This window comes from Saimiri boliviensis, chromosome 13 (genome assembly GCF_048565385.1).
Source record: "Saimiri boliviensis isolate mSaiBol1 chromosome 13, mSaiBol1.pri, whole genome shotgun sequence".
NCBI classification, from domain to species: domain Eukaryota; kingdom Metazoa; phylum Chordata; class Mammalia; order Primates; family Cebidae; genus Saimiri; species Saimiri boliviensis.
Window position 1 is genome coordinate 20,325,941 of NC_133461.1, and position 19,832 is coordinate 20,345,772.

General features: G+C 41.5%; 1 protein-coding gene across 5 annotated transcripts in view; it reads left to right on the top strand.

Annotated features, from left to right (window-relative positions):
- The window catches only part of ALPK2 (alpha kinase 2), a 143,752-nt gene that overhangs the window by 39,618 nt on the left and 84,302 nt on the right, over positions 1-19,832 (top strand). For all 5 annotated transcript variants that reach the window (XM_074383348.1, XM_074383349.1, XM_074383346.1 and 2 more), the window contains one exon: positions 9,614-11,342. In XM_074383348.1, the coding sequence (XP_074239449.1) occupies positions 9,614-11,342 (1,729 nt within the window). The remainder of the gene's footprint in view (positions 1-9,613; positions 11,343-19,832) is intronic.

A 19,832-nucleotide genomic window follows, 5' to 3' on the forward strand; every position in this document is an offset into this window, starting at 1 on the left:
CTCAGGGCAGACAATAAGGAAGAAAAACAGCAGTAGTGCTGGGATTATCTACTTTTTAGGCCACATGAGATTACTGGTTTTATTATTTTTTTGCTGGTGGAATCATCCACCTTCTTAATGGTTACTAGGTAGATATATGAAAGAATGCATGTCACCTTTAGGGTAGGATGAGGATGAGAATGAGGATGAAGAAGATGATGATTGAAATGTAGGGACTGAAAATTATATCATTTTGATGGATATATTGTGCTGGTAGCTATACAAAAATAAATCATTCATCGATGTCTTCCTTTTCTACTTGTTCCTTTCTATTCCCCAACCTGCTGTCTTCATATTCCTCTTTGATAGGGTTACTGGTCCTGTGGATTCTTGTTCTGCTTACTTCTTACTCATATTTTTAACCCTTGTTCCCAAAGCGCAACATCATGCTAAGTTGGCTGAATCCTGAAGAACTTTTAGGATTAGGCCTTCCAGAATTGATGGAACCAGCCTCCTCCTGCCCAAAATTAAATTGCATAAGCCTGTGTATTAGGCATTGAGTCAGAATCTCCGGAAGTGGAGCCCAGACATAGGTCTTCTTTCCCCTTTGCAAATAAGAAAAACCAGCCTAAGAGAGTATACAAATGAACAAACCAAGCAAAGCAGTGAACCCTCCATGCTAATGCCCATCTTCCAGGGTGCAACGGCCAGCTGCTCTGCTGTGAGAGTGTATCCAGGCTTCCCTTGGTGAATATCTTAAATCAATGATTCTCAAAGTGTGTTCCCTCAGCTTCTAGAAGTCCCTAACACCCTTTTAGGGTTCATCAGGGTCAAAACTGTTATCATAAAAATAAACATACCCAGCAATCCCATTACTAGGTATAATCCCAAAGGAATATAAATCATTCTGTTACAAAGATATATTCATGCATATATTCATTGTAGCACCATTCACAATAACAAAGACATGGAGTCAACCCAAATGCCCATCAGTTGTAGACTGGATAAAGTAAATGTGGTGCATATACACCATGGAATACTATGCAGCCATAAAAGGGAATGAGATCATGTCCTTTGCAGGGACATGGATGGAGCTGGAAGCCATTATCCTCAGCAAACTAACACAGGAACAGAAAATCAAACACCACAAGCTCCCACTTATAAGTGGGAGCTTAAAAATGAGAACACATGGACACAGGGAGGGGACCAACACACACTGGGGCCTGTCAGAGGGGTGGGGTGTGAGAGGGAGAGTACTAGGAAAAATAGCTAATGCATACTTGGCTTAATGCCTAAGAGATGGGTTGATAGGTGCAGAAAACCACCATGGCATATGTTAACAAACTTGTACATCCTGCACATGTACCCCAGAACTTAAAAATAAAAATAACTATTCAAACACTATTTGCCCTTTTCACTGTGTTGACATGTGCACTGATGGCAAAAAGTAATGAAGAATAAGTCTGTTGGTGGCTTAGCATGAATCATGGCAGTGGTCCCAAACCATATTATTTGCCATAGAATTCTGCATTTCCATACAGCCACAGTTAAAAACAACAAACAGAAAGTTTTACTTAGTAATGTCCTTGATGCATCAGTAAAAATGGGGTAATTGTATTAAATCTTGATAACTCAGTAGCCCTCTTGATACTCCATGTAATAAAATGGGAAGTATACACAGAGCACCTCTGCTGGATTTCCTTAGGTGATAAACATCTTGAGAACAAGCATCTGTATGATTGCTTAAGTTGCAAGCTAAATTAGCCACTTTTTTCATGGATTATGATTTTTACTCGAAAGAATCATGAACCCATGATGGTTATTCAGCCTTGGGTATTTGACAGACATTTTCTGAAAATGTCTGCTCCTTCAAGGAAAGCCAAAGCCTGCCCCTACAAGGAAAACTAAAAGTATGTGTTGCTACTGATAACATCCAAACTTTCAAGCTGTCATTGCAGTCCCTTCTTTGAACTAGGGACTTCCAGTTTTTTCTAATATTCCTTCTGGTTTTTTCTCTATCTTCTCTCCTGCAGGAACTCACATTATGTATATGTTGTAAGCTTGATGGTATACCATCGGGCTCCAGAACTCCTTATTTTTCTACATTCTTTTCTCTTTGTCTTCCTAAAATTGCATAATCTCAATTGATCATCTTCAAGTTCATTGGTTCTTATTCCACCTGCCCAAATTTGCTGTTGAGCCCTTTTATAAATTTTTTACTTAAGTAACTGTAATTTTAAGTCTCTAAATTTCTCTTTGGTTTGTATTATAATTTCTATGTCTTTATTGAGACACCATTCTCATACTTTTCTTTAGCTCTTTAGAGAGTTCTTTGAACATATTTAAAATAGATGATTTAAAGTTTGTGTCTAGCAACTCTAGGGACAGTTTCTGTTGATTGGTTTTTCTTCTATGTATGGGCCATACTTTATTGTTTCTTTGCATGCCACATAATTTTTGTTGAATACTGGACATTTTAAACAATGTAATTTGGCAACTCTGGAAATGAGATTCTCTCACCTTCCCAAGGCTTATTGTTGTTGTTTGCTTGATTTAGTGACTTTTCTGAACTAATTCTTTGTTGTCTGTGGCCCCTGACGTTTCTACTGAGTTAGCTTGGTGGTCAAGTAATGACTGGACAGAAATTTCCTCAGATGCCTGGAACCAGTAGGTCTCCCAGTTTACTGAGGGGCTGTGTGCATGTTGGGGTGTGAAGCATGCTTTCACACTAAGCCAGGCAATTGACAACTCTGCCTTAGCCTTCACTTCCTGCTAGTAGAGAGCCTTAAGGTCAGTTAGAAGTGAGAGCTTAGCATTTTCTCAGGTCTTTCCTAAGCACGTGCACAGCCCTGGACATGCTTAGGAAGGCTGCTCACAGCCTTATACATGTGCTTAGTCTCCTAGGTTCCCAGGAAACGATCTCAGCTTCTCAGTGACCCCTATGAGCATATCATTTCCAGCTTTCCCTTTTAAGCTTTTTGGTTACCCTATTGTTTAACCCAATTATTATCTACTGCCTCCAGCAGCCATGGTGTTAAACAATTGCCTCTAATTTTTTTTAACAAATGCCCCTAGGGAAAAAGTTACTTTTGCTAGGTGCACTTTAAGTCAGATCACACAAAAACATTGTGAGTGGGGTCTTACAGGGAATTACTAGACAGGTCAAATAATGTCAACTCTCTGGGTATGGGGCTTTGGAGGGGCCCCCACTGTGTCTTGTTCCCTCCAGCTGCTGCCAGGCTACTGGTTTTCACTGTGATTGTGGAGTCTTGGTTTTCAAGACTACTGTGGAGCTGGTTATGGGGGAATAGAACTAGGGCAAGTTAAAGCACCAGAAAACTGTTTTTACTGAGATTCAGTCATTTTTCTTGAATAAAAGCTCCCCAAATTGCCTTTGATTAATTTTCAGAGCCCTGAAAAAGTTCATCCAGACAAGTTTTGCCAGTGTTCTTGTTGCATTTACAGAGGTGAGAATTTTCAGGGATCCTTCCTCTGACCTTCTTGCTTATGTCCCCCACACTTCTACTTTCTACCATACAACTTGGCACAGACTTGACTTATACTGTTCTCAGATAGATTGACATTCATATTATTTCCCTAAGTAGAATTTTGAAAAACGTGTGTCCTTTATCAAAAGCTTAACAGTTTCCAATATTTTTAAATTATTCTGATAAAATCAGTGGTAATATTAATAAACATGTTTTTAAAAAGTTCTATTTAATATAATGTATTAACATTTGGAAGATCTCATGAGCCAAGTTTTTCCAAATGACTAATGTGTAATGTTACAGAATCATGCATGGGTAAAAGATGCATTTAAAATGCAAATGCAATATAGGGCTGGGTGTGGTGGCTCATGCCTATAATCCCAGCACTTTGGGAGGCCAAAGTGGGCGGAACATTGGAGGTCAGGAGTTTGAGACCAGTCTGGCCAACATGGTGAAATCCCATCTCGACTAAAAATACAAAAATTAGCCAGGGGTGGTGGTGCACACCTGTAGTCCCTGCTACTTGGGAGGCTGAGGCAGGAGAATTGCTTGAGGTGGAGGTTGCAGTGAGCCAAGATCACGCTACTACACTCCAGCCTAGGAGACAGTGTTAGACTCCATCTCAGGAAAAAAAAAAAAAAAAGATAAAGTGATGGATTTTATTAACAAGTATGGAAAATTCACTGTGGTTTCAGATTCTATATTGTAAAACTAATCTTCATATATATCAAATAAGAATATCTTCAATTAACTGAAAAGACTATTAAACTATTCCTTCTTTTTCCAACATAGATATGTGTCAGGCCAGTTTTTCCATGTATATTAATCAGAACCACGTATTGCATCACACTGAATGCACAAATAGATACAAAAATCCAACCATCTTCTGTTAAGCTTGATATTAAAGATACATAAAAAAATTTAAAATAATCTCACTCATGAAATATTGTTTTATCTTGGAAAAATATAGTTGTTTTCTATAAAAACATTTTTTATACTAATGTGCAATAAATTTATTCTTGTTAATTTAAAATGAACTAAATAGTTAAAATTTTTTTGTTTTAATTGTAATATGATAAATATTATGAGATATAACCCATATAAACAGAAGTTCTTTGAAGTCCTCAATCATTTTCAAGAGTATTAAAGAATCCTGATGCCAAAATGTTTTCAGAACTTCTGGTTTACACCATTTCTAGGGGTTCAAACTCAGAAGAAGCTTCATCCATTTAAGATAACACAGAGCTCTTTTGCTTTAACAAGGAAATGATTAATTCAGAAAGAATTCACGACTTTCACAGCAGGGGAGAGGAATGTTACTGCTTCCCTTCCCCCAAAGAAAAGATAAGCAAGGAGCGAATTCAATTAATTGTTCAGGGAATTTCTTCCTGGAAGGTTTTGCATTCCTGTTAAATCACTGTGGGGCACACAGGTCTCTCTGCCAGCATCCTGCAAAGATTCTACGCCCCACCCCACTACTAACATTTTAACTGCTACCATGGGAGTCCCTTCTCTGAACTCCCTTTCTCCACCTAGTCTGTTCTGCACACCTTAGCACAGACCTGATCTACAAGGTTCTCTGGAAAATTAGTACTATTTCCTTCAGTCAACTGTTAGTCATTCGGGGCTGGACATGATGTTTCAGGCATCTCCTCTACCCCAACCGAAGCTCTTAACATAATGCCGGCCACTAGTACATTATTCTATATCCAAGTCTGCCATTTGGCTGATCAAGATGAAGACTTAGGACAGAAGCACTTTCGTTGCAGAATGATCTCTCTACACTGTGTCATTTCCTTTCTGGGAATGTTAGTTTTCTAACAGCATCCACAGAGCCAGGGAGCCAGGGAGCCAGGGCAGAAGGCTCTGATTTCTTATCCCAGCTCTGTGGCTTTCCAGCTTTGTCACTTTGGGGAAGTAACTCCTCTGAGCCTCAGTTTTGCACACAGGGAAGAGGCAGACATTGTTTCATGTAGGAGGCACCCAGCAGATGCTGGTTTCCTTGCCCGATTTTCTTCCCCTCTTCTTTAGGGGGCTTTGAGATAATTAGCAAGGACGTGTCAGCCACAAATCATAACTCTTTCAAAGGCACTCAGGCACTCATTAGCCAGTGAGAAGTTAATTACACTTAATCCAGTTTCCTTTCCTCTTTATTTACTGTACTTAGAATGGATTGTAAATCTCTTATCAACTAAAACACATGTTTCATAAAATTATACATCACAAAATTATGACAATCTCCCATCTGTTTATTTAGTTGTTAAGAATTTAAATAGAGCGTATTTAACCCAATGGTTTTCTCCATGTTTGTCTAAAATTCTTTCTGTTTTCCCTCCTTGATTCTTGAGAATCATCTCTGCTCCCCAACTCTACTGATTTCTTACTGCTTTACTGCCCCATGTCCCTCTCAGCCTTTTCTTTTCTTCCTTTCTCTCTCTTCTACACAAGTCATGGTACTTTCAGGGCAGGTGGTTTCTCTGCAGAGCGCTCATGGATTGGATAGGTCAGGATATCGAAATTACTTGGGATTTCCCAGTAGTCCATACTACCTACCCTGTCCCCGCCCCCTGCCTTTTTTATTTTTTATTTTTTAAGACAGAGTCTTGCTCTGTCACCCAGGCTGGAGTAGCTGGGACTACTGGTATGTATCAGCATGCCTGGCTAATTTTTAAATTTTTTTAGAGATGGAATCTTGCCATGTTGCCCAGGTGGGTCTTGAACTCCTGGGCTCAATTGATCCTCCTACCTCAGCCTTCTGAAGTGCTAGGATTACAGGTATGAGTCACTGTGCTCAGCTCATAGTGCTTTTTTTTATGCTGTCACCTTTTAACAGAGGCCAAATCTCGAGAATTAATTGAAGAGGTTCATGAAGAAGACAGGGTTGTAAACCAAAAATAAAATTCGAAGCCACGCACTCCCCCGACTTCTTTTAAGTTAAACTTAAAAAACTAGTTGATGCCATGACGGGAAGGGTGTTGGATGTGCCTTGTCTTACCCTCTCCTCTTTGCAGTTCAGGCGCAATTGACCACCACTAACACTCAAAGAGAGATCGTAAGACTCACAGCAGATGCTGTAGCAGTACAATACCCAACTCCAGCCTGACTCTGGTATAGCATCACATAACAAAGAGCAGGTCCTGGAGAAAATCAAAATATTCTACACTAAAAATGTATTTCTTTGACATCTTTTTAAATGGCCCTGCAAAGCCATCTCTTGTGGGAGGAAATCTACATTCTGTAGTGAATCTCTTTCCCTTTCCAGGTATTTTCCTGATTCAGGAGAGAATCTAACACCTTCTAAGGTCCAGAGAAGACATTTACCATCCATCCTCTCTGAAGCCTGCTACTCAGAGGCTTTCTCCACATAAAGAAACTTGGCTCCCACAACCCGCTTCTCTGAACTCACCAATTTCTTTCTGCTGACTTTAACTCTTTAGGCGAAGCTTAACTCTTCTGACCAATTGCCAATCAGAAAATCTTTGAATCCACCTATGACTTGTAACCTTGCCCCCACTTCAAAATGTCTCACCTTTCTGGGCTGAACCAATGTACACCTTACATGTATTGATTTATGTCTTTGCCTGTAACTCTGTCTCTCTAAAATGTATGAAACCACACTGTAACCTGACTACCTCGGGCACATGTTCTCAGGACTCCTTAAGGATGTGCCCTAGCCATGGTCACTCATATTTGGCTCAAAATAAACCTCTTTAAATATTTGACAGAGTTTGGTTTTTTTTTTCCCAACAATGTGGGTCATGTGAAACTGTAGCAATAGACATTTTTCTTCATCTGAGAAGAGCCCGCTTGAACTGCGGAGCCCGAAGCCTAATTGATAGGATGAAGATGAGGATGTCTCCAAGGATAGGCCAAGGAAAATTTGACAGAATGGCTTTGGGATCTTTAAAAGCAGGTTCGCAGGTCCTTGACCTAGGGATTCTGATTCGAGAATTTTAAACAGAGTTCTCTGATGATTCTTCTGTGTGATTCCTGAACACCAGAGGTAACGTGGTCTTGGCACTGTCACCTTCTTGGAGAATTCATCCATTATAACATTTCTTCTTTGCAAAGTCCCTTAACATTGATCTTCTCATTTAAACCACAGAATGACTTAGTGAAATAGACAGGAGCAGGCATTGGTTTCTCGAGAAAGTTGCCTTAAACTTTATTCTATGTGTGCTGTTAGCCAAGGCAAAGCCCAATATTAGCCATGGGTCAAGCCTGGCCAATCTCAGCCACTCCTGAATGGCTTCTACCCAGGAGCCAGGTTGCCAACTCAACAAGACATTAATGAAATTGAGATTAGATATCTCTTACTTCTGAAAATGAGAAGTACATATAGGATTGTAGAGGTAAGGGGTCCCTTACCTCTACAAGAGTGTTTATGAGCTGGGACCCACCTCTTGAGTGTTTATGAGTACATATAGGATTGTAGAGGCAAGGGGTCCCTTCAGTGGGGAAGAGAAAGGATGACCATGTTATATCTGTCTGTGTCTAACACTGATCCTTCCTGGGTTAGAGATTTGTATGTATTTCAGACAAAGAATAGTCAATAAAAATCTAAGTATTACCTCTCAGACCAAGCCAGACCCACAGCCCCTGCCTTCTAAAAATACTTCTGGGCTGGCTGATGCATACAGTGAGGTCAGCAATATTACAATTACAGTGAGGTCTAATGAGGTTAACAAGGGTGCAACATACAAAATGCAGGTAACATGTTTTTATTGGGATTGCGGTGTCTGGAGAAGAGTTCCAGTGGGAAAGGACCCAGTCGAGCACATCAGGCTGCTGGCTCCATGTGGCTCTGATCAACAATGGGAGGAGCCACTAATCGACAATGGGAGGAGCCACAGGAGCACTGTCCTGAACCGAGAGAGCAGGCTAGGTCCGATCCAGGTTCAACCCCTGCTGGGACAAAGCAAAAAACTTGGCTTGATCTATGTGAGTCAGAATGCCATGTGGACATGGGTTGCCAGCCAGTGGGGCTCACGGGCTGTGGTTTAGACTTTTAGTCACATTAAATTAAAAAGGCAACAGCACTGTCCTTCACATACATAATCCTATCATGGTATTATCTTTATGACCTCTGGCAAGAATCACATCCTCTTAGCAGACTCTTCAAAAGATTTGAGGGCTCTCTGTGCTATTCCACCACATGAAGAATTAATATTTTGCATATTTGTGTACAATGTCTCACTCTAGAAAAATAATGCTTTTTCAAATTCCCGTAACATAAAAATGATGTAAAGGTCAAGAAGAAGAAGAAATCAGAATATAAAATATTTTCCCTACTCATCTAAGTAATTCTCAGCATTTCCTTTTTCTTTTTTTTTTAAGTGAAAAGAAGTTTATTAAGAAAGTAAAGGAAGAAAAAAATGGCTGCTCCATAGGCAGGGCAGCCCTCCGGGGTTGCTCTTTTTTTTTTTTTTTTGAGATGGAGTTTTGCTCTTTTTGCCCGGGCTGGAGTGCAATGGTGCAATCTCAGCTCACTGCAACCTCCACGTCCCGGGTTCAAGTGATTCTCTTGCTTCAGCCTCCCGAGTAGCTGGGATCACAGGCATGTACCACCATGCCCGGCTAATTTTATATGTTTAGTAGAGATGGGGTTTCTTCATGTTGGTCAGGCTGGTCTCAAACTCCCGACCTTAGGTGATCCACCCGCCTTGGCCTCCCAAAGTGCTGGGATCACAGGCGTGAGCCACCACGCTCCTGGCCAGGTTGCTCATTTTTATGGTTATTTCTTGATGATATGCTAAACATGGGGTAGACTATTCATGAGTTTTCCAAGAAAGGGGTGGGCAATTATTGGAACTGAGGGTTTCTCCCCCTCTTAGAACATATAAAGTAATTTCCTGTCATTGCCATGGCATTTGTAAACTGTCATGGCGCAATCCTCAGCAATTTCCATTTGAGGCCGTGTTGGGGAGTTTTAAGGGAGGATGCTGAGTTGCCTAGGATTCTCAGCGCTAGGACACTGGAGCCCAGAGGTCAGTTGCCTTCGGCCACAAACTCTTTTCCAGGGAGGTCACAGATCTCCTTGAACATGCAGTAAAATTACAGTCATTTTCTCTGTGTGCCATGGTGTAAAAATGTTGGCATGTATGTCTAAATGTGGCAAACTTATCTGCGTATTCTTTTCATCCTAGCTGTACCAGAAGTGATGCTGCTGTCTATCAAATCTCGGCTAAAAACTCTTTTGGAATGATTTGCTGTTCTGCTTCTGTTGAGGTTGAGTGCTCGTCAGAGAACCCACAACTGTCTCCTAACTGGGAAGATGGCAGGGAAACGGGTTGGAAAAATGAAACAGGGACATATGAAGAAAGTGCAAACCAGATCGATGAGAAGGAACATCCTTACAAGGAAGAAGAAAGCACCTCCCCGGGAACTCCCAGGTCAGCTGACTCCTCCCCCTCCAAATCCCACCATTCACACTCCGTCCAGTCATTGGCCAATCTTGACATTAGGGTGTCTGGTTCTGAAAATCCCTTGGGTGTTAAAGGAACAAGGCAAACTGGAGAGGCTTATGATTCAGGTAACACAGAAGAAATTGCAGATGGGTTGCTTTTCCTTAATTCCAGCCATATTTATGAAAAGCAAGACGGATGCTGCTCTAAGACAGTGCCTTCCACAGCGTCAAAGTTCACGGATGGTGGCCTGAACAAGGATGGTCCTCAGGATGTAAGCTTACACTCTAGTCAGCAAAATCCCAAAGTACAGAAATACATTAGCCTCAGCCTCCCGCTGTCTGAGGCAACTGCGCACGTTTACCCAGGTGGCAGTGCCCTGGTCAACAAACAACCCAGCCCACAGGTTTCCAGTGAAGACTCTGACAGTGACTATGAACTTTGCCCAGAGATAACCCTAACCTACACCGAGGAGTTTTCAGATGATGACTTGGAGTATCTGGAATGTTCCGACGTTATGACGGATTACTCTAATGCAGTTTGGCAAAGGAACCTGCTGGGGACTGAGCATGTTTTTTTATTAGAAAGCGATGACGAAGAGGTGGAATTCAGTGAGCATTGCCTGGGTGGGTGTGAGCATTTCCTCAGTGGAATGGGTTGTGGGCCTCGGGTGTCGGGTGACGCTGGGCCTATGGTTGCCACTGCTGGCTTCTGTGGTCATCACTCACAACCTCAAGAAGTTGGGGTGAGGAGCAGCAGAGCCTCCAAGCATGGTCCCTCATCCCCACAAACAGGGATGACTCTTTCTTTGGGACCTTACCAGGATGGGATGTCTTCAGTGACAGAACAGGGGAGATATAAACTCCCCACTGCTCCTGAGGCTGCTGAAAATGATTATCCGGGAATTCAAGGAGAAACCAGAGACAGCCACCAAGCAAGAGAATTCACCAGTGACAATCTGCTCAACATGGATGAATCCATAAGAGAGGCAGAGATGAAGCCCTTGTCTGGTGAGCTGGAAAACTCCGGGATGAGCCAGTGTTGGGAGACTGGAGCTGAGAAGAGAGTGGGGGAAAAAGACTTACGGAGCAAGAGGGGTTCACAGAAACCTGCCAGGGGAAGGCGGCTGGGAATGAAGGAAAATCCCAAGAAGCCGAATGCCAACCTGAGAGAAAGTACAACAGAAGATACCCTTCCTCTCTGCTATGCCAAGGAATCTGCTAACCACCCACTAACCCAGAGTGATAAAAGAGAGACTTCTCATGCCACAGCAGCAGCGACGGATTGGAATTCCCATGCTGATGCAGGAGAATGTGCTATTTCAACCCAGGCAGAGCAAGAAGCAAAAACCCTTCAAACTTCAACATACTCACTCTCCAAAGGAGGGAACACGAATTGCAAAGGGGAAGGAATGCACGTTAATACTCTATTTGAAACAAGCCAGGTTCCAGGCTGGAGACATTATCAGCAGGTAAGGTTTTTCCTTTAAAGAAATTACAAGATAAAAAGAATGTGTGTGTGTGTGTGTGTGTGTGTGTGTGTGTGTGTGTGTGTGTGTGTGTGTGTCTTTACTTCACATTCATGATTGCTGTACCATAATGTAAATCAAAATAAGTCTCCCAACACCCTCAGGGTACTTGTGCAGGACAGCTGCTGCTGCTAGGAAGGAAATCTGGTTTTGAAAAAAGACCCAGATAAACCCTAAGCCGTCCTAATTATAGCAAAGACTGATAGAAGTAAGAGGCACTAATGGGATTCTGGACAGCTGGAAAAAGAAATCTGATATTTTGTCTGCTGCATATGTTTTACCAGGCAATTCCACTATTCAGAAAGTTTCTCAAGTAAATGTTTTGTGTGTAGCCTTTAAGGGAAAAAGAAAAAAAAATTGTTTTTAATCATTTGCAGGGAGGTACTTGGAAAATGATAGATCTTGGCTTTAGTCAGAATTTGTAGTATGAATGAAAGATTTCAGTTTGTCTGAAAGACTTGCAGAATTCACTTTTATTGTGACGCTAGGGAAGGCAGGCAGAGCAGCTTTTGTTACACTGGTGGGGGGCTTTTAATAGGGTGTTTGTCTTATTTTGTTTAAAACAGAGTATAAAAGAGGCTAAAAAAAAAAACCAGCCTCCAAGAAATAAACTTGTTTTCCCTTATTACTGATTTGGGAGTATAAAGAGATGACATTCAATTTATGGGAATAATCAATGCACAAAAGATGTTGTGCTTGATACATAACTTACATTTTTAATGATATTTTCAGTTTAAAGCATCCCAAATGAGCTTTGGACTGACGCTGTAGTATGGACAAGATTTGAGTTTTGTAAATAAATACCTAAGAAAGGTTATTTGTCCATTATTTTTACTATACTCTGTATTCCCCTTTTCCCCAAGTTTGTAGTAGAAACCTAGTATTGTTTTTACAGAAGAATAGATATACTCCAAAAAAAATAAAATATTCCCAATGCAAAGTGACGTAACTGTGAAAATATTTAAAAATCGATACATGAATTTCTAAAGACCTAGTCGTAAAAGAGCCAATCTAAAAATCTCCAGATTTTAGGTAACTGTTGACTGAGCAAACGGTTCTGTTCTGCTGGCCAAAGCAGCCAGGTAAAAGCTGCATTTATACTCTACCTTTCACAGGAGAGCCAGGTTCTCCCATCCAGTTGTTTAATACACATGCCACTTGGCAGCTCACACACCAATGACCACAGTTTCATGCCCACGATAAGCTTATGGAGGTGCTTTGGCCATATGTTAATACAGAATAAAGTGACAATGTTCATTTGTTCATGTTGATAAATGTGGCATTTCTTTTTCCATTCGTAAAATGCTCTTCCTTGCTCAGCTGAGTGCCTTTTTTGCAGTCATTTATCCACTCAAAGTGTGTTTCATTGGGCAAATTACTTTTATTATTAAAGGTGGGGGAAGGTGATAAAATAGCTCAAAAGGAGTCAAGTGGAAGGGAAGGGGGCTATTTATTGACGGTATCAATTTTAGACCAACCACTGTGAAAGGCAATTTCTATCTCATTCATCTGCCCAAAATTTCAAAGAGCTGGAAGGAAAGAGCCCGCTTCATTATCCTCAGCTTGTGCCCTAAACTGAATTCTGAGATGGAGAGCCCTAGCTCCCTTGTTTACTAGCAAGGCAGTCAGGTAAAATGGGCCATTTCTGGGGACTCAGGTCACCTACCTTATGCACCCTGTGGAAAGCCTCATGGAACTCTTTGCCTTATACGCTCACACACACATTCATCACTATACACCCACTGCATCAGGTATCAGCTCAAGGTCCAACCTGTGTTCTGTGGTGTGACTAAGACAATTAGCACGGAACTGTGAGCATTGTTGTTCAGAAAGCAAACTGAAGAGCTTGCCTTTTTCACAAGTGGTGAGACCATTTCTCACTTTGCAGTGATCAGTAGGAGAGCTGACCCCGCTCTCAAGAGACAACCAGAAATGTGAGTGGAAGCTGTGCATTGCAGAGCAGTTCTGTGCAGCCTGAAGTTAGAGCTAGGATCTTTCAGTGTTGTTTATTTTTCTTGGATTAAAACAGGAAAATGTTGCCATAGGAACTGGCATATGTGAGATTCTTTTACTCATACAAAAGGTTTCTATTTAGTTGTAGGAGATACCTATATTTTCTACACACATATACAATGTAGCCAAATTTACAGCAAATGGCTCACTATCATCATAGATATGATACAGAAGCACTGGGGGTCATTGGGAACTAAATTCAACTGTTTTAAAGAATAATACTGTTCACAAAAAGATAGGTGAGTGTCTCCATAACAAATTCAAAAGACATTTTAAATATTTATTCTCAGACATTTGAGGCTTGTGAGGAGCTAAAAATTTGAGATGCTTAAAAATCCTGGGCTGGGGATTATAGTAATACGTTTGCCCACTTTTTTTTTTTTTTTGGTAGGGGGATGGAGTCTAGTCCTGTACCCAGGCTGGAGTGCAGTGGCGTGATCTCAGCTTACTGCAACCTCCGCCTCCTGGGTTCAAGCGATTCTCCTGCCTCAGCCTCCTGAGTAGATGAGATTAGAGGCACACGATGCCACCACGCCTGGCTAATTTTTTATATCTTTAGCAGAGACGGGGGTTTCACCATGTTGGCCAAACTGGTCTTGAACTCTTGACTTCAGGTGATCCAACCACCTCAGCCTCTGAAATTGTTGGGATTACAGGCGTGAGCCACCACGCCTGGCCAAATTGGCCCACTCTGGAGTCTTGCCTGATTCACTTACCGTTAGGTGCCTTCAGTAGTTTACCTCCTAGTATTTTTTCTTCGTCTGCGTACCGTTTTCAGCATGCTGAGAAAAACTCCATCTCGCTAACGTTCTAAGAACAAGGCCATAGTGTAGACTGTCTCCTGCCGAAATGTACATCTCCAGGTGTATTCCCTTCCTGTCTCCCTTTCTCTCTTTCACAATGCAAGGCCATCTTACTGTGATTTGTCCTGAAATAGTACCTATCCAAGCTAATATTGGAAAGCCTCCAGTTTCTCTACATTTATGGAAGATTATCAAGTTAATCCCAGTTTGGGAGTGGAAAACAGAGAGGGTACCCCAGGCTAACTTGAACCATCTTCAAGAGTCACACCGCCAACTCTTGCACCTTGGTTTTGAGCTCACTTTCCCAGTCCAACTCAGAGGCAAGGCCTGACAGTCTGCCCGTCTTAAGTTTCTCAGCAGCCACACTGGGGTAAGATCATCTTCACTCTTAAATCAGAAGTGCTGTGTCTTTGTTCCTGCACAGCTGCCCAGCTTCACCCCAGAGGGAGTTGCATGTCTGTTTGGGGTCATGGGATCGCGAGTGTACAGTAAGGAAATGCGTTCTTGGGCTCTGGTAGTTAAGAATCTTCCTGATCTAGAATCAGCACTAAGCACAGAATTGAGCTCCACAATGGAAGGGAATTTGTTCAGTATATTTTGTTTGCTGATGTGTCCTAGGTGCCTAGAGTACTCCTGCTATGTAATAGGCAATCAATTATAGACCGGATAAGTAGCCATACAATACTAGAGTAAATGCCAAGTATAGTTAGGTGTGATTCTAATGATCATTGGTGTCTACCACTCTATGGCCTTTATTTTCCTGAGTACATTCTTCGGTTGCCTTCACATAAAAGATGCTGAGGCCAACTCTCTGCTCATAGGACATGCTTCCTATTAGTTACTCTTTTGGCCCTGGGAATGGGTTAGTTTGTTCTAAACCAGCAGTCCCCAAACTTTTTGGCACCAGGGACTGGTTTTGTGGAAGACAAACCAGGGATGGTTTCAGGATGAAACTGTTCCACCTCAGATCATCAGGCATTAGATTCTCATAAGGAACACACAACCTAGATCCCTCGCATGCACCATTCACAATAGGGTTTGTGCCCTGCTGCTCACCTGCTGCTGTGTGGTCCAGCTCCTATCAGGCTGCAGACCAGTACTGGTCCGTGGCCTGGGGGTTGGGGACCCCTGTTCTGAACCATCTAAATCTTGCATGTGGGTTCCCTTGTGAATGCTGGTGATTTATATACAACTTTGCTTTATTAGTACTTCATGATCTCTGAAAAATTGCAAATTAGATTCAGGAAGCTCTTACCATATTCACCTAGCACTCAGGACTTTCTATCTTTTGCCTCTGTCTATCTCTGGGAGGCAAAGGAGGGGTACAAGCTGGTTTCCTCACCTGGAAAACGTGTAGTGGATTGTCCATTTTCCTTTCTGAAATTCCTTTGTCCACCTTGTTTCTAGCTCAGCCTACCTGCTGCTTCAAGACTGAGATCCTGCAAGGTGCTTTGAGTTGCTTTACTCACCCTTAACTACAATTCCTTCTTTCAGAGCAACCCATGGCATTCTCATCCTCGTTCTTTGTAATCTTGACTTTCTTGGGACAAAAGTTTTATAGAAGATAAAACTGGCAACACGCCTCTAGATAAAAGTGTCGGTGGAGTTCTAATTAAAATACTGCATTCCTGGCTAGGTGTGGGGGTTCATACCTGTAATCCCAGCACTTTGGGAGGCCAAGGCAGTTGGACTATTTAAGCCCAGGAGTTCAAGACCAGCATGGGCAACATAGCAAGACCCCATCTCTTAAAAAAAAAAAAATATATATATATATGGATATATTTTATATATACATATATATGTGTGTGTGTGTGTATATATATATATATATATATATATATATATATATATATATATATATAAAATACTGCATTCCCTTAATACTCAATTTAGAATTAAACATACAGGACCAGAATACACTAAGTATAATGTTTCAGAATTCATTAGCAGATCTATACCATTTACAAATGGTTTTATTACATTTTTTTAACTGAAATGTTTACTGAGATCATTGCAGTTCACGTGCAGTTGTAAGAAATAATACCGAGAGATGGCAGTGCACTTTGCCCAGGTTCCGCCAATGGTGACATTTTACAAAACAATTGTATAATGTCATAACCAGGATATTGACATTGATACAATCTGCTGATCTAATTTGGATTTCCCCAGTTGTGCTTGTACTATGTGTGTATTAAGAGCTACAGACATTTATCACCTGTGTAGGTTCCTGTATCCACTACCAGAGTCAAGCTATGGAACAATTCCATTACCACAAAGATCCCTTGTGTTACCCTTAATAACCACACACACCTCCTTCTTCCTCCCACTTTGGTAGCCCCGGTAACCACTACTTTGTCCTGCAATTCTAAACTTTTGTTATTTCAAACATGTTACATAAATGGAATCATACAGTATATAAGTTTTTGAGATTTTTTTTTTTGAAATTTAGCATAATTCCATGAGATTCATTTAACTTGTGTATATCAAAAGTTTATTCCTTCTTATTGCTGATTAGTATTCCAGGCAGTTTGCTTAGTCTTTCACTGCTTGAAGCACATTTGGGCTGATTCCAGTTTTTTCTCTTATGGCTGAAACATTTATGTACAGGGTTTTGTGTGAATATAAGTCTTTGTTTCTATGGGACCAATGGCCAGGACTGTCATTGCTGGGTCATATAGGGATTGCATATTTAGTTTGTAATGAAACTGTCCAACTGTTTTTGAGAGATGCTGTAACTTTCTATGTTCCTGTCAGCTATGTATGAGGGCCCAGTTTCTCAACATCCTCACCAGCATTTAGTGTTGTCTTTTTTTGTTTTTGTTTTTTTTTTGAGGCGGAGTTTCACTCTTGTTGCCCAGGCTGGAGTACAATGACGCGATCTCAGCTCACTGCAAACTCTGCTCCTGGATTCAATCAATTCTCCTGCCTCAGACTCCGGAGTAGCTGGGGATTACAGACCTGAGCCACCGTGCCTGGCTAATTTTTGTATCTTTTAGTAGACACAGGGTTTCTGTATGTTGGTCAGGCAGGTCTCGAACTCCCGACCTCAGGTGATCCGCCTGCCTCAGCCTCCCAAAGTGCTGGGATTACAGGCTTGAGCCACTGTACCTAGCTGGTGGTGTCATTTTTTTTTTTTTAATTCCAGACTTTCTGATACGTGTGTGGTGATATCCCACTGTGGTTTTTAATTTGCATTTCCCTAATAGTTACTAATTTTGAACATTTTAAAATGTGTTTATTTGCCAGTTGTATATTTTCTTTGGTGAAATGTCTGTTAAATCCATTTCCTAACTGGATTGTTATTTTATGGTTGAATTTTGAGACTTCTATATACATTCTAGAGAGTAGTCTTTTGTTGGTTTATAGATATTTTCTCCTCGTCTGTAGTTTGTCTTTCTATCTTCTTTACCTGGCCTCTCGTAAAGCAAAAGCCTTTCATTCTACTGAAATGATGAGGTCTAATGATCGGATTTTCCTTTTAAGGATTTTACTTTTGGTGTCGAGTCTAAAAACTCTTTGCCTTTCCCTACATCCTGAAGATTTTCTTTCTGCTCTGGTCTTTCTCTAGGTTTTATTGCTTCATGCTTTAGGTTTGAAGCCTGTGATCCATTTTAAGTTGATTTTTTTTAGAACGTACGAGGTTTAGATTAAGGTTCTTTTTTTTTTTTTTCCTGTGGATGTTCAACTTTTCTAGCATCATTTATTGACAAGGCTTTGTACCGATGTTTAAAAAGAGAACTTAGCATAGTGCCAGGCACTCAGTAAGTTCTCAAGGAAGACGTAAGAGTTTTCCAAGTGCAGTGCCTCATGCCTGTAATCCTAACACTTTGGGAGGCTGAGGTGGGTGAATCACTTGAGCCGGGAGTTCAAGACCATCCTGGCTAACATGGTGAAACCCTATCTCTACTAAAAATGCAAAAATGAGCCGGGCATGGTAGTACTTGCCTATAATCTCAGCTACTCAGGAGGTAAGAGAATCATGTGAACTGGGGAGGTGGAGGTTGCAGCAAGCTGAGATCACACCACTGTACTCTAGCCTGGGGCACAGAGTAAGACTCTGTGAAAGGAAGGAAAGAAGGAAGAAAGAAAGGGAGGGAGGGAGGGAGAAAGAAAAGAAAAAGAGAGAGAGGAAGAAAAGAAAGAAAGAGAGAGAGAAAAAAAAGAAAGAGAAAGAAAGAAGAAAAGAAAGAAAGAGTGAGAGAGAAAGAAAAGAAAGAAAGGAAGAAAAAAGAAGAATGAAAGAAAGAGAGAGAAAGAAAGAGAAAATAAGTAAGAAAGGAAGGAAGGAAGGAAAAGAAGAAGGAAAGAAAGTCAAGGTCTCATCTCCTCTTTGAGGTCAGGGGAAAGCTTATGGTCACTTCCTCCCAGGGATTTTACCAGTGGCCGGGAGAACATCAGCCTCACAGCCAGGGGCTGGGAGTATAACCAGGGAAGAGGTGCCCCCATGAACCTGTGGGACTGAACAGATGATCAGATCCAGTTGAACTAAAGGTTGAGAGGCATTTAGTTAATCAATAGGACTACCATGTGCTGTTTGGAAAGAATGAGCAAGTCTGGATGTATCATCTTTCCTGGATTTGCCCACAATCTGAGGATTCACTGATTTAAACAGAAAGCCGGGGGTGATAGAGAAAGAGGCCTTGATGTTCAAGTCCAGCAGTTCCCACTAACTGATCTATGTATTCACGCCTTGAGAGTTCATGCCTTCAAAGGTGGCAAACTGCCGCCATAGCCCACTAATTCCCAGTTGTGTTTTAAGTAACAGCAGAACATTTACTTCTTCTATGCCAAGCAGATTTGAGCTGATGTGGTGTGAAACTTCATGTTAATCTAAGTTCAGGCTAGTTGGTAGGCAGGTGGTGCAGGCAGAGAGTCTGCAGCAGCCTAAAAATCGGCGTGGCCACCCAGGAACAGGCGGATACATCACAGGGCTCTGGTAAATGGTTTCAGGACATAGAAAAATATAAGCAGCGGATCTAAACCATCTTGTAATCCAGTGCTCCCATCTAAGAACAACCTGAGATCTTGAGTTCATTTGCATACTAAGTTGTATTCTCCCAAAACAACAACTATTAAAACAATGACTTCATAGGGCTAATAAGCCAGATCTCAGCTGATGATGGGAAGGGCCGAAGTTTCTAATCGCTCATCTCTTACAGTGTGTCCATCATGCCTCTTGTCAGTACCATTCCTTAGCTGACCCAGGGAGGAACACAAACATTTGTTTTCTTTTTAATCACAAAGCCTGCTGTGTCACTTCTGCCAAATACCATTAACTGTCCTGGACCCGCAGTTTAATGTCCTGGCTCACTGCAGTTATTATCCTTGGCCAGGGTTAAATAATCAATAAAGAGTCATTAGTACCTGCAGTTTTGTGATTCATGGTGTGGTCCCTGGGCCAGCTGGGTAGAAATGCAGGCTCAGACGCCCTGTTCCAGTCCTAATGAATCAGAATCTGCATTCTCAACCAGATTCCTGGGAGATTCATACATACATGGAAGTTCCAATAGTCCCGGTCTACAGAGTATAGGATCCTTCCTGGATTAGAAAATACCCCCAAACTGTGCCGTCAACCCTAGCTCTGCGTGGAATCGCCTGGGAGCTTTAGAACATTCAG